At 33.6% G+C, this 15,619-nt stretch overlaps 1 protein-coding gene across 2 annotated transcripts; it reads left to right on the top strand.

Moving 5' to 3' along the window:
* The first annotated feature begins 3,981 nt into the window (after positions 1–3,981).
* LOC132299440 (SWI/SNF complex subunit SWI3B-like) lies at positions 3,982–15,341 on the top strand. 2 transcript variants are annotated; one of them, XM_059796049.1, is made up of 5 exons: positions 4,026–4,182; positions 4,269–4,353; positions 12,494–13,050; positions 14,185–14,360; positions 14,486–15,341. In XM_059796049.1, the coding sequence occupies exons 2-5, from the start codon at positions 4,332–4,334 to the stop codon at positions 14,937–14,939; spliced, it is 1,209 nt and encodes a 402-aa protein (XP_059652032.1). In that variant the 5' UTR covers positions 4,026–4,182; positions 4,269–4,331; the 3' UTR covers positions 14,940–15,341. The 2 variants fall into 2 exon arrangements, with proteins under 2 accessions (XP_059652031.1, XP_059652032.1); XM_059796048.1 differs by lacking the exons at positions 12,494–13,050; positions 14,185–14,360; positions 14,486–15,341 and adding an exon at positions 5,504–8,159 and having other exon boundaries at positions 3,982–4,182.
* The last annotated feature ends 278 nt before the right edge of the window (positions 15,342–15,619 follow it).

Raw genomic sequence — 15,619 nt, 5'->3', positions numbered from 1 at the left:
TCTAACATTTTTTTTTCTTATATCCTCTTTAAATCTATCCATATGGGGATCTGTTTTTATGCATATATATATATATATATATATATAATAATTAATGTTATGTGAATGGATTTTGAAAAAGGAAAAAAAAAAAAAGTTAGATAGGATAATACATTCACAATTGCGAATTTATTTATTTTTTTTAAGAATATATCTATCTCTTGTGAATGAATTATCCTATCTATATATATATATTTTTTCCTTTTTGAATTTATTCACATAATACTAGTTATTTTAGTATATACACACACACACACACATTTTCATATAGACCGATTAAAAGGGGACAGAAGAAAAAAAGTTAGATAATTTAAAAATAATTTTTTGTCTAAAAAAATTAATGTTTATAGAATTTCATAAAAATAAAAACTTAACTAATTAATACATATAAACTAACCAATTATAATGATGACTATGATTAACACTTCCCTATTATTGTCATTACCTCCTTAGGTTACGATTGGATAACTTGCGGACTTTTTCTTCCATGAATGTGAGTCATTTTCTAAGACTGTCCTAATAATCTGTCATTGCCCACGTTTCCATAGTTGGCGCTACCATTAAAAATTTGATAGGGCAGACACTCCTCAAAATATTATTAGCAAAAAAAAAAAAAAAAAAGTGGTGCAAATAGCAGGTACAGGCGCCACAACTGGCTAAAAGGGTTAAACTCCGAATATGATTGGTGAAAATTTGAAGTAAATATGGTGAAAAGTCGAGGCATAATTGGGGCAAAATTCTATGTATACGTGTCATATAAGAGAAATAAAAATGGTGTAATTTCCTAAACTCGAGATGTGGTTGATGAAAAATTCACATAAAAAAAAGGTTAAGGTTGAATTTGGAGGGACATTTGTTTTGATGAGAGATATAAATGGCAACTATTATTATTTTTTTTCTTTGAATTTTGAACTAAAAAGATAAACAAATTGAAGTAGTTAAGTAGGGCTGGTCACCGATCAGATCCGATTAGGTATCAATCTTAATCCGACCCGTTTTAAACGAATTGAAATTTTTTGAATCTACCATCGATCAGTTTGATAGCGAATTGGATCTGTTGAATGAATCTCGAATTCACAGATTGAGTTTTTATCTAAATAGTCCAATGTTATTTATTTTTTGGCAAAGTACAGAAAACCCCTCTCGACTTGTAACATTTTTTAGTAAACCCCCATTGTCTAATTTTTTTACCAAATAACCCCCTCTCGACTTGTAACATTTTTTAGTAAACCCCCATCGTCTAATTTTTTTACCAAATAACCCCCTCTCGACTTGTAGTCATTTCCAATAAATCTCCCTTATCTAATTTTTTACTAAAGAACCCCCCTCAACTATCTAAGGGTGGTAAAATAGTTGATATTTAGACAAAAATGTTTTTTTATTTAAATTTTTATTTTTCCAAATTTCAAAAATTAATATCTCATAAACCATACATCAAAATATTGCAAATAGTATATGAACGGAAAACTTATAAAACAAGGATTCAAAAAATATAAGATTTGTTTGATGAAATTTTATAATCAGAGAGAAATAGACAATCTAAAAATCTACTGTAACAATATTATTTTATTTTATTTTATTATAAAATACTAGGGTTATTTGCAATAAATTTTTTAAAATTATTCATTTTCATATGGAGCATAACATATAAAAAAATTAACCTCAATAGAGACCGAATATTCATTTTTATTATTATTTTTTAAATAGTGAGTCTATAAAAGAATGAAAGTGTTTTGACATAAAATATGATATCCCATGAAATCGATCTCTGTTGGGGCTAGATTTTTTATATATTCGGATCCATATGTAAATGAATGATTTAAAATTTTTTTTTGCAAATATCTCGAGTATTTTTATTTTTTTTAAATAAAATAAGATTGTTGGAGTAGATTTTTAGATTACCTATTTTTCTCTAGTTATAAAAGTTTATTTTTTGAATCCTTATTTCACAAGCTTCTCGTGCATATATTATTTATAAATTTTAAATATACGGTTTGTGATATATGAATTTTTGAAATTCGGGAGAATGAAGATTTAAATAAAATGACATTTTGGTCAAAATATCAAATTTTTTACCCTTTCAGATAGTTGAGGGGGGTTATTTGATAAAAAATTAGATAAGTGAGATTTATTGTAAAAAGGTTACAAGTCGAGGGGGGTTCTTTGATATTCAATATTATTTTCTAAGCCAAATTTTTAGAAATATTTTTAATAACTCAAAAAACAGAAGGCTCTTTTTATACAATTACAAAAAGACTAATCTTAAAAAAAATGCCCTTTTTGACCTTAGAAATAAAAAAAAAAAATATTCAGAAAAAAATAAAGAGAAATTTGGTATACCAATTTATAATTTTCAATTATATGAAAACAAAAACTATTATAAAAAAATAAAAATATCTTCCATGCTTACATTGTGTAGGTTTCAATTCACGATATTGTAAGAAATAAACCTTATACATAAAAAAACAAAACATACAGAATAGGCAGTTTCAAACATTTATTAGATTATATTATAGTAATTTAAATACATACAAGATATCTTCATAATTACAACATGGGCACAGCATTTAACTATTAATGCGTGTTGTGTATTGGTTGCACATTCCACGTGAATTGTCGGCCACAATGCACGAAAATGACCAAAGAAAAACAAAAGAAATAGAACATTTGTGATTCTGTTCCCATTTTTATTTTCTTTACCAACGAGTGGAATAGCGAGACACTTGCAGAAAAATGCACTAAAAAAATAAATAATTTATATTTTAAAAGCAACAATTTAAGAAATGTAAATTTGTCTTGGGGAAAAAATAAAATAAAAAGCAAGAAAAAAATGAAATAAAATAAATTATTGTTGTCACTGTTTGAGACAGTGGAATTACCTGATAATGGAGGAAATTTAGTTTATAGCTTGAATTTATTATTATAATTAATTCCAAGGCATTCAGTATTACAACATAAGATTTTATTATTTATTTCTTTAATGTCTTTTAGGTCATTACCAGACAAAATATTACTACTATTATTTTGTAAAATTAGGTTCAAGAGTCGGTATACAATTGGGCTAATAGCCCATTGGTAATGGACATTTTTAATTCTTTTGTGATAAATGACTAATATAACTTTTTTTCTTTTAGGATAAATTGTGTATATTTGGTAGGTGACATCCATTTGGGATTTGTTTATCTACTACTTACTTAAAAACGCTTTTATTTAAAAAAAATTATTTTTAAATGTGTTTGATAAGTATTATAAGCGCTTTTAATAGTTGCTAAATTTAGCTTAGTTTGAATTAAGCTATAATTTGGAACTTTTAAAACCAGGTTGCAAGTATATGTTAAATATTTTCGGGAACTCCTTTTCATTAATCAAATATGTCATTTTTATTTTTTATAAAGACAATTACACCCATTCTTTAATAAAGTTGCTATTATCACAGATGGTAACATCCTATTAAATAATATTGTTGTAAAATTAGCAATAGAAATATTTTAAAAAATATTGTTACAAAATAAATAAAAAAATAATTTAATATAAAAAATATTTATTATAATGTGTCACCAAATATCTAACACATTTGTAACCGTAAATTTTTGACAACTTTATTGATAAAAAAACGTTTTTTTTTTATTATAACAACAACTCCAAACGGGTTCTAAATTGAAACAGGCAATTGTTAGTCAATCTTATATAGTTTTTTGTTTTTTAAAATTATAAAATGTATTTTTGTAATTTGAAAAGGTATTAAATGTATATGAGGTAACTGTTAGTGAACCTTATATAGTTTTTTTAATACTAAAATGTATTTTTTTATTTGTAAAGGTATTAACATTTTTTCAAATTCTAAAATTTATTTTTGTAATTTGAAAAGGTACTAAATGTATATGAAAAATAAATATATAAAATCTCTTGTACCAGTTTGCTTATTATGTGGCTCTTGGACTACTCCGCACAGGATTAGTATTACACGTTTCACCGCAAAACCAGTGAGTTTACGTGGACCCCACCGCTTCTGAGTTATACTTTCCCACTTTGAAACTGGGATCTCCTAGGCGAGCTCGCACTCATGTGTCAATTTATGTTAATAAGAATACTACTTAATTGCCAATGACCTAACAATTCTTCTCCCTCTTCGAATCAGAAAAGGTTTTTCTTTTATCTCTCTCTCTCTAAAATCTCTCTCTATATCTATCTATATATATCTCTGATTTTTGTTATTTGATGTGTCTAAGATTGGAAAATACAAAAGGGAGATCTGATGTACTTGCTCGTGGATCTTAACTACATTCCAGACCATGATTGCCCTCGAACATAAAGGTATGTTCTAGGTTTCGCTCTCTCTCACCTTTGATCTGTTGATCTCTGGTTTAATAATTTGGCTAAGTGTTGTTTTGCCCTTTATTTTGTGTGCCTATTGAGATCATCCGAATTTTAATTTATTAATTTATTAATTTATTATTTTTGTTTATACTGGAATCCGAATGTGTCGAGACTGAACAATTCTTCATGTTGTTGTTAGACATTGGAGCGATTTGGTTTTACATGATCGGTTTTGGAGCATTTTTAAAAAATTAAAAAAATTGTGTAATCACAGTTTGTGAATATTGTAACCGTCAATTAGTGTTGATCTTTTGACTGGTTTATGAGATAGAGAGTTAAATAGAGTTTTAAAGGAATGAATTTTAATCTGGGTTGTGTTGCTTTGTCTTTTTTAAAGTGGAGTCTGGTGGCCTGTGCAGTAATTGGCTATGAAGATACTAAATTGTTAATGGGTGGCTATGAAGATGCTAAATTGTCAATGGGTTGGTGTGTGGTTTGGTTGCAGTATGGAATTAGGTGTTAATACCATGGATAACAATATTTGAACACTTTCTACCGGACGAGACTTCAACCAGTTGCTTTATTGCTTTATTGCAGCATGGTGCTTTATTGCTGCATGGCAATTGATTTTGGCAATTGTTCTTACGCCCCTAAGTGGAGATCAAGAGCATCTTGATCTTTTCAGTCAACAAGTGTATAATGGGATATAACATAGCATTCCAACCGAGCAAAATTCAAACACGATGACAATTGGCGAGTCTCAAAATTTCTTAACAAATGTATATAGTAGCAAATTAAACCATGACCATTAAAATAAATCGAATTGTCATTTAGAATTAAATAAAATTTGTGTTTGGAAATTTAACTGCAAAAAATCCCTACTATATAATGACAGATTAACTATGAAGTATAAATGCTATTAATAAGGCCACTTGCCATTAAATAATTCAAGTACATAAAATGTGCAGAAGAAAAATAGAGCAAGTTTGCAAAACCCAATAGACAGTAATCTATCTAGTAAGTAATAATCATGTATCAAATAAATATTACAATTATATTAAATATTATTATTAGAGGGAGGGAGGAAGGGAGTTTAATAACTGTAAAGAAGTCTAATATGAAGATTTTCTTTCATCCTCTGTCATAGAAAAAATGGAAGAAGCAAAGTCACCACCAAAAGAAACCACACTCACCCCCTCAAAGCAGCTCCAGATCTCCCCAAACCCCAACACTCCCACTGTCGCATCAGAAATACCGGCCACAGGCGGTTCCAGGCCACCTGAACCATCTTCCACCACTAACCCCCTCATCCACATCCCCAGCTATTCCAGATGGTTTTCGTGGAACAACATACATGAATGTGAGGTTCGATTCCTTCCAGAGTTTTTTGACGGGAGATCACCGTCGAAGAACCCTAGGGCTTACAAGTACTACAGGAATTTGATAATCAAGAGGTTTAGAGGAAGCCCCGCCAGGAAGATCACCTTCACAGAGGCTCGCAAGACTATTATTGGAGATGTTGGGTCAGTTCGGAGGGTTTTTAATTTCTTGGAGGCTTGGGGTCTCATCAATTACTCTGCTTCTGCCTCCAAACACCATTTGAAGTGGGAAGACAGGGAAAGCAAGTCCAATGCCTTGTCTTCTTCGCAGACCAACAAAGCAAATATCATTGCTGGGTTTACTGTTCCCAAGAAGAGATTGTGCAGTGGTTGCAAGTCTGTATGCAGCATTGCCTGCTATGCTTGTGATAAGTATCAATTGACTCTTTGTGCAAGATGCTATGCCCATGGTAATTATCATGTTGGAGTTATGTCATCGGATTTCAGACTAGTAGAGATTAGTGAAGATTTCATGGCAGATTGGACGGATAAAGAAACATTGCACCTTTTAGAAGCTATTATGCATTTTGAGGATGATTGGAAGAAGGTCGCCGAGCATGTTGGTGGCAGAAGTGAGAGAGAATGTGCCACTCATTTTATCAAGCTTCCTTTTGCCGAGCAATTTATAGGACCTGCAGATTCTGTTGAGATCGATAACAAGTTCTGTCAAACAAAGGACCAGAGTGATGTGGAATTTGGATCTCAAAGTATCGGCCCTTCATTCCCAACCAAAAGGATGCGCCTTTCCCCGCTTGCTGATGCCAGCAACCTAGTTATGGCTCAGGCTGCTTTCCTCTCAGCTTTGGCGGGTGCAGAGGTTGCAGAAGCAGCTGCTGGTGCTGCTGTGAGAGCTCTGTATGAGGATGATTATAGAATAACTAAAGAGAGACTTGGATCTCCCATCGGTGGCACAACACAACAAGAATGTGTAGTTGCTTTTGATTGTGATAACACTTCAAATACAACGGAAGGAGTCTGTGCCGATGCACAGTTGCGGCTTGAGAAGGAAGACCAGGACCTGCAGAGAGCAGTCTCTGAAATTACTGAAGTGCAGATGAAGAAGATTCAAGATAAGGTTGTTCATTTAGAGGAGTTTGAATTACAGACGGAGAGGCAGTGGCAACAACTGCAACAAATGAAAAACCTGCTGTTTGTTGATCAGCTGACTCTTTTTTGTGATAGAACTTCCGTCCCAAAATCTGGAGAAAGAACGGAGGAAAATGTTAAAAAGAATGATGTCTCGTGATTGTTTTCTTTTCTTATTAAAAAGCAAATGTTACGCTTAAGGTGCCATAATAACTCAGTAAGTTTAGCAATGCATAATTTAATAACTCATTAAGTTTAGCGATGCATAATTTAATAAAAAGGCGCGTATACCAGTTTCAATTATGTTATCAAGCTATTTAAACTTTTCTTAAAGTCCAGATTACTTAAACAAATTTATTCACATGTGATCACAATATCCCATTCATTTCACACACTTTGATTACAAGTTGACGATGAGATTTAAATCTGAACTTCTCGTCACTTTGATTAACTATAAGCTACTCAACTATCCAAATAACCCTTTAAAGTCATACTCGTCAATCAATACCACCTCTAATGAGAAAACACTTCTCTTTAAAAGCCACGGTATAAATCACATAGCCAACCGACATCCCATCCTCTTCATGGCTGGGAGAGTTGTACTCTCCAAGTAAGTGTCGAGGAGATATATAACCTCACCCAAACACATACTTACCTCGGTGATACGGAATGTACATAACCTTACCCAAATCACTGTTAGTTATAACTTATAAGTGAGATGCATAACTTACCCAAGGTATGATTACTCTCTACCACTGTCTAAGCATGCTCGACTGATATGTTTGGCACACTAAATCAAATCTGGACTATCGCATTACACCCATGCTCCAGTTATATCCATCACTACTTAAAACCACTATCAAACATCAATCTATAGATACGAACTAGGGAGAGCACCATGTGGAAAACCTCCAATTATACCTAATTTAGGTGCCTAGGAAAAATCAAAACCCAACTACTTAAAACTAATTTGTACTCTCAGTTTTTACATGTTAAAGTAATGATTTCCTAATTAATGTTCCGGGAAAGCTTCTTCTTGTCAAGCTCATGCTTCTTCTGTTTGGTTCACCGTTTTTGATGTTGCTGATTTTAAGACAGAGGATGTTCTTTCTTAGTTTTGTTTGCTTTCCTTTTTGGCCGTTTCATTTATACTGGAAATGGATGTTTTCTTTCATCACTTTCTTTTCTTTGATCTAGAGGTTATGCCCTCTTTTCTTTTCTTTTTACTTGTACTGAATTGCTATATCTCTTTAATATAAACACCATTTATGAAACATAATTTCCTAACTAAGTTCACAAATATTCAAGCTAAGACCTATGTAAACTCAAGTTCTTAATTAATTAATTAATTCAGATGTTTTTATTTAATTAAATTTTAGTATATATTTCTGTATTTTATCTAATTTAAATTAATTTTAAATTCAAAATAAAATGTATTTTAGTTTCAGATGGAACCTAAAGTGGCCCATCCTTTTGGGTTGGGCAAGTGGAGCCTAGTGGCCCCAACCCGCCACCCAGGTGGCCACCCCACAGCACACACATGCTGCATGTGCCTCCCCTGTGTGTGGACTTGTGTGGTTGCAGTGGGTCTTCTCTATCCTGAAGACTTGTCCATACCTTCGGAGAAACCCAGTTTCTGAACCAGACACTTCAAAACCACCTCAAATCATCCTCAAAATTGGGGGTTTTTTATTCAATCATAGAACGAATCTATATGTTTTAGATTGGTGTTAATTTGTGAGACTAGTTGATAGGTTTCTTGTCCTGAAACTATACTTATGGTGTCATTCATCACCTCTTTTTAGTCCACATAAATTCACACACACACACACACACACACACATGATTTCATCATGGTCTTAACCTTATTGGCATATAGTGCTGCAAGTATATATATGCACACACACACATATATATTGTTTACGGTAAATTACACTACGTCCCCTAATGTAAGACCTACTTACACGGTTGTAGATTTTACCAAAGAAGTGTAAAACGGGTATTCCCTAACTCTCTTATTCTTTCTTTTTTATTTCCTCCCATACTTGTGGGAGAAAAGCTAAACAGTATTCAAGGAGTAAATTTTTGTCCTTTTCCTTTCCCTACTTCCTTTTAGACCAAATGTGGGATAATTCTCCCATCTTTCCCTGTCTTGTCATTTCCTTACAGTTTCTTCATTCAAACTTAAGTTAGCCGTTGGTTTAATTATATTCATGTTCCTAGTTATTGTTAAGAGTCAAGGTTATTTTGGTATTTAATGGTTTGTGCGACAACGGGCTGTAGCAGGGCACATGATTGTTATATATGGTTGCTAGTAGGTGCATATAAGCTTTATTAGTCAAAATATTTGAGTTTCCAAATAGGGAGTTCAATTCCTACTAGACACAAGAACAGAAGTCTACAAATAGCTACATAATGCTTTTGCTTGAAGGGGTGCAAGTTTAAAAAAAATTCAGAGCTTTTTTTTTTTTTTGATAAGTAAAATAGAGCTTTTGAAGCCTTATAAGATTTTTATGATGCAATTCTAGCCCTACTGTGATGTTCAAGGGACCCTAGGAAGTAGGAACAATTCCTTCCTTATCCTTCTCTTTCTTCTTTTAAATTTTTATGCACTTTCAAGCCTTTAAAAGCATATACCAGGTTTGATTGCTTTTGTTCTACCTTAATATACTTATTTATTACTTTTCAAACATAAAGTATACTTATTTATTGAATCCCAATCATCTTACACCCTGAAATACTCAACCTAACAACCCGAAAGGGACTAAACAGCACTAAATTACCATGCATGTACTGTTTACATCCCTGGAAATAGTCCCTAGGCTTTTTTGTTTCCTTCTTGCACCCGTTTTCGTACCCTAAAATACCATGGGTCTTTGAACTTTTAGCCAAATAAAACTGATTATAAACAACTCTATAAACCTAACAAAGTGCTATATATTAACTTTGGTGATGAAGTTTGTAGAAAAGTTTTATGTATAAACTTTGGTGAAATAGTCCCTAGACTTTGTTGTTTCTTTCTCACCTGTTTTCATACCCTGAAATACCATGGGTCTTTGAACTTTTAGCCAAATAAAACTGATTATAAACAACTCTATGAAGCTAACAGAGTGCTATATATCAACTTTGGTGATGAAGTTTGTAGAAAAGTGCTATATATCAGCTTTGGTGATGAAGTTTATAGTGAAGTGCTATATATCAACTTTGGTGATGAACTTCGTAGAAGAGTGGTTTCTGCACGTGTCCTACATCAGAATTTCTTGTGTATTGTCTCAAAAGGAGATCATCTAGTGAGCTAAGGAAGATTAGGAACCTTTGACGAACAAATCATTGACCATATTCTGTGTAGAACAAACAACAATAGATAAAGTGGGGTGGTCATCGGCTGGGCCTATACAGTGGCATCAGTTTATTTCAGTGGTACAGGCCCAGGATTGGCTTTGTTCGACCTCAGGTATAAGCTAGCAAGCCTAGCTCACCCTTAGAAATTCTTTAGTGCTCAGGCCCATTCAACTCAGCCTGTTATAAAATTCTTTTCTTTCTAATGAGCCATTCATCAAATATAATCATAGATGATGTAATAAGTTAGCACCACTTGCCTATTAGCCTAGGTGGGATTCAGTTCTTCCAATTATGTGACGTGTACTTGGGCAGAGTTTTGGTGCACAATTAGGTAACTAAAAATGGTCCAAATGTACGAGTAGTCGGGTACCATACACAAAATGTTGTACTTGTGCACCTTCATATTCATTAAACTAGGTGAGCATAATCTACGTGAATCCTCATACTTATGGTTATGGGCTTATAGCAACTGATAAATATTTGAACTATGTATCATTATTACGAGGGTCTGAATTGAAACAAGAATAGAAGACGACTGAATAAGCGAAGTTATATAATTCGGTTAATTAAAAGGTGATAACAAGATTGACACTTCTGAATTAATTGCAGAATTGAATGTCTATTAGTTTATGTTTAGGTGGAATTAATGAAGCAGTACAAATTGGTGAGTGCAAGATTAAAAAAGCAAGATGCACCTGTTCATTTATGATTTGAAGATACACTTCTTTTTATAGAATTATCACTTTTTAATTTATTCTATGTAATCTTTCCCGATAATGAACTTTTTAAAATGTCATTGTCCTATCATCCAATATTTCAGGAAGTGACCTGATTTCTTGTGTACAAGTTTGAAGTTCAGTTACATTAACCAACTTACCACCACCCCGAAAGCTAACCTGATAAATAACCTTTTTAGTATGAACTTTACAGAAAAGCGAAATGTTGAAGTTCTTGTATGTATATACTGCTGCTAATTATTTCCATCTTCCCTGATGTTGTCATTCTCAATTGGTTGAAATTTTACTGCTGGTTGTCTAACACAAATTTGACTTAACATCAAATGTCATGAACTCTAATTAAGGTTCCCTAATAGAAATTTCTACAAGTTTGTTTAGAGCATGCCCATCAATATTGAACCAATCTTTACCAATAAAAATATGCAATAGTACAAAAGAAAAAGCATTAGGCTTATCATTACTTGAATAGTATTTAGAAGGTTATGTCTTAGAGCAATCACTTGTGCAAAACATTGCCAAAGGTTGGGTCTATATCCAAATTTTCCCTCCAAGACCAGCCGAGTAATGGCTTTTTGTATCATTACTTGAATAGTATTTAGAAGGTTATGTCTTAGAGCAATCACTTTTGCAAAACAATGCCAAAGGTTTGGTCTATATCCAATTTTTCCCTCCAAGACCAGCCGAGTAATGGCTTTTTGTATCATTACTTGAATAGTATTTAGAAGGTTATGTCTTAGAGCAATCACTTGTGCAAAACAATGCCAAAGGTTGGGTATATATCCAAATTTTCCCTCCAAGACCAGCTGAGTAATGGTTTTTTGTATATAGAAGAACCAATAGAAAAAAATTCTTTTAAGTTAACTTACAAAAATTCTGGTTCTTCGTTGGTCTTTATCCCTTTTCCTTTGTTGACATCAGGCGAATATTTCAGAGCAACATTGAAGTTCATCTTGTTACACTGTTGTGTGTAGTCTCGTGGGTTGTCTTACTGGTTCTTTCAACGATTCATCATTCACTATATATATATATAGATATCATCATCATCCCTGCCTATATATCCCATATGGATGGGGTGGGCAACATGAACTCCCTTTTTCCACTCTTTCCTATTATACACCATGTCCTATTAAATTTAAGTTTTATAAGTCATTTTTAATTACTTCATCCTACAAGCTTTGGTCGGCCTCTTTGTCGCTTGCCTTCTAAGCAAAGAACTCTTCATCTTTTAACAGGTGCATTATTGGGTCTATGTTGAATATGACCACATCCCACCTATAAGTCTGTTTTCCATGATTTTATTATTTATAGGCACTATACCGAATGTTCCCCTAGTTATATAGAGACATCTTATATATATGTACTTATCAAAAAAAAAAAAAAAAAAGAAAAAGACATCTTATATATAATTATTTTTATAATTTGACTTGTATAACATATGCTGGCTTTGTTATAACCTCGTGAAATACTGCTTCTGGAATCCTTCCTTTGTGCTGTGATTGTCAGAACATTCAACTGATTTAAGCTGATGTCAATTGGTCCCTTTCCATTCTATTTCCTTAACGAGTTGTTTGTTACTTATTTATTTGATTGCAGAAACTATGCAAATGAGCTCTGAGGCATCCATAAAATGCCTCCAGAGCAAGGAATCCCCTTACAATCTGCAGTGTAATGGGAAACCTGTAGAAGGTGGGGATATCATAGAACCAGGACGCTCATTAAGCAGCAAATCGCTTGAACCTTCAAATGAACTACACAAAAAGACCACCTATCAACATGACTTTGGCACGTGGTCGTCCTTCCATCCAGACTCTAATAATGTGCAGCAGTGCCAGCTGAATGCTTTTGAGAGCCAATTTCACCCTTTTCCAGTGGATAACCGGTTCCAATATGCCCCATTCAATATGTTCCCTCAAAATTACCCTTACGAGCACCAGTTTCAAGATTTCCAATATTTTGTGGTCATTGACTTTGAGGCTACCTGTGATAAGGAAAAAAATCCCCATCCTCAAGAGATAATTGAGTTCCCATCTGTGATAGTGAGTAGCATGACTGGTCAACTGGAAGCTTGTTTTCAAACATATGTGAAGCCTACATGCAATCAGCTTCTGAGTGATTTCTGCAAGGATCTGACAGGCATCCAGCAAATTCAGGTTTGTTCCGGGTTATAATCAGCTAATATTTCAGTTTTTGGCCTAAACAAATGTTTTATTTTTCCCCAGTTAATGGGAACTCCTAATATTAATTTGTCCTTTCTCAGTGTTGGTGGTAACATGCTATTCACTTTAACTTGTAGTAAACTGGGGCCCACTTTATGTGAGAAATTATGCTATGCATCAACAGGATAGTTTGCCAAAGGCAATGCATATGATCAACATTACATAGCATTTAGGAGGGAAGGTTGAGGTTAAGTGTTTGATTCTTTCTGATGATCAGAAAGATCAAATGGATGGTATATATCATTTATCTGTTTAGTGTGCTTCTTTGGCTTTCTGTTAGATCTAACTTTAATGTGATAGGCAGGATACAACTGAAGGAAGTGTTGCAAGAAACATTGAGGTGGCTTTTAGCAAATTTTGTGTTGCAAGAAACATTGAGGTGGCTTCTAGCAAATTCTGAGAGTACAATGGCATTCTCTCTTCACAAATTTTATTGGTTTAAAAATGAAATTCGAGTACTGCATAAACATCTTGTGTACATAGTACAACTAGTGATACATAATATATGTATACATTGGGATTGGGTGTACATCCTTTTGCGCTTTCTTAATGCACTATGTGTTATCACTTATCAGAAATCAATGTACTACATAAACAATTATCACACACACAAAGAGTAAATTAAGGGTTATATCATCAAATATAGAATGACAACATGAATATAAAATGGAGCAATATGTATATAAAGCCATTACCCCTTACATAATTAAAATAGGCAACTTATCAGAAAAAATAAATAAAATAAAATAAAATTTACAGATCAATGGATTTGTATTCAATTTGATATAAAGCCATAACCACCCCTTATTTGAATGAGTCTTACCATAAATCATTTACATTTGAAAGGATCTTTCTAGAAATCATCAACTAACTTGAAATAAAGGTTAAATCCTACTTATTGTTAGTTCAAAGTTATGTAGTAGGTAATTACGAAAAGAACAAGCTCTAGATGTTCATGTTTTTGAATTGTTTTGCTTCTTAATCATGTTGTTTTTGTTATATCTTCATTATTATTAGTAAATCAGCCCTGTGCGAATACCTCATAATTACTACTTTGTGTGGTTCTAGGTGGATAGAGGTGTTACTCTAAGCGAAGCTCTCCTTAGGCATGATAAGTGGCTTGAGAAGAAGGGGATAAAGAACACCAACTTTGCTGTGGTTACATGGTCGAACTGGGATTGTCGGGTGATGTTGGAATCTGAGTGCCGATATAAGAAAATTCGAAAGCCTCCTTATTTTAACCGGTAAATGATCAACTCTTTAACTTCACTTCTTTGCATTTGCTTTGCTCTCGAGAATTATTTCTTTGATCATTATAGCATCACACCTATGTGAACATTGACATGAATTTAACTGCTTAATTGGCCAGATGGATCAACTTAAAAGTTCCTTTCCGTGAGGTTTTTGGTGGTATGAGGTGCAACTTGAAGGAGGCTGTCCAGATGTCTGGGCTGGTATGGCAAGGCCGTGCTCACTGTGGATTGGATGATGCCAAAAACACTGCCCGCCTACTTTCCCTCCTCATGAACAGGGGCTTCAAATTCACAATTACCAACTCTTTGATGTGTCAGACTACTGACCATTCATTGATATGGAAGCAGCCCCCGGAATACCTGTCAATTTCCTCGTATTATCCTCAGAAACAGAAGGATCTGCATATTCCTATATTGCACTTTTACCCTTACTGTTTCTGTGGGGTGAAGAGCAGCAAAGGGATGGTACGGAAGCCAGGTCCAAAGCAAGGTAGCTGCTTCTTTGGGTGTGGGAACTGGACTACTGCTACAGGTGCTCGTTGCCATTTCTTTGAATGGTCTTCTACCTGACTCAAAGGAAGACATTACTTCTCTATCCTTCGTGATTGCAACCTAATCGATGTTATCTTCTGTGTAAAAAAAAAAAAAGAAAAAAAGGAAAAATGAAAAAGAAAAAGAGAGTTGGTTTGCCTCCTAGAGAAGCATAATGCGCTTTAGCTGCTTGGTGAGGTTTCTGCTTCTTACAAAGTAAATATAGATAGTTTGCTCAATAGTGTGTCTGCGTAATCCATCGAAGTGGTCTTGTAGGGGAAAGGGTGATCCAACCTGTTAAACTGACTTCTTATTGACAGAAGATTGAACAAATTGGGAATCTGTAGTTAGAAGGATGCTTTTACATGCTTTTGCATGCTTTAATTATCTTAAATAATCTGTTAAATGGGGACTATTGTTTCCCTATGCATTTCAGTAGTAGAGTTGCTTTCACCTATAATGCTGTGCTCTGCTTTTTATCTGTCACATCTTGGGTTTTTAAAATTTTACCTTAAAACAGTTCTAGAGGTAGATCCTTGGCTGGGTATGGATGGACGGCTCTGTTATGCGATGCTCTGCTTCAGTTTTCAAGTTCTAAGATAAAAAAGAAGAAGAAAAGATTGTGATTCTTTTAAGTTGGGGAGTGGGGACTGATAAGATGCTACTGTTAATTATTTTCTTTCTTGTTTTATGCTTGGATACATTTTTTGGTTTGGAAA

This window comes from Cornus florida, unplaced genomic scaffold (assembly GCF_030987335.1).
Source record: "Cornus florida cultivar Cherokee Brave unplaced genomic scaffold, ASM3098733v1 CherokeeBrave_3.0.0_Hap2_Chr03, whole genome shotgun sequence".
NCBI lineage: Eukaryota > Viridiplantae > Streptophyta > Magnoliopsida > Cornales > Cornaceae > Cornus > Cornus florida.
Note: the sequence above shows the minus strand (reverse complement) of the source record. Positions and strands in the feature narration are given on the sequence as shown.

What these genes read in the sequence shown, in the direction of transcription:
- LOC132299440 (XM_059796048.1), top strand. Translation starts at nt 4,332, where the DNA reads ATGATTGCCCTCGAACATAAAG. An exon ending in GATTGCCCTCGAACATAAAG is followed by an intron (nt 4,354 to 5,503) that starts GTATGTTCTAGG and finishes CCTCTGTCATAG; the next exon opens with AAAAAATGGAAGAAGCAAAG.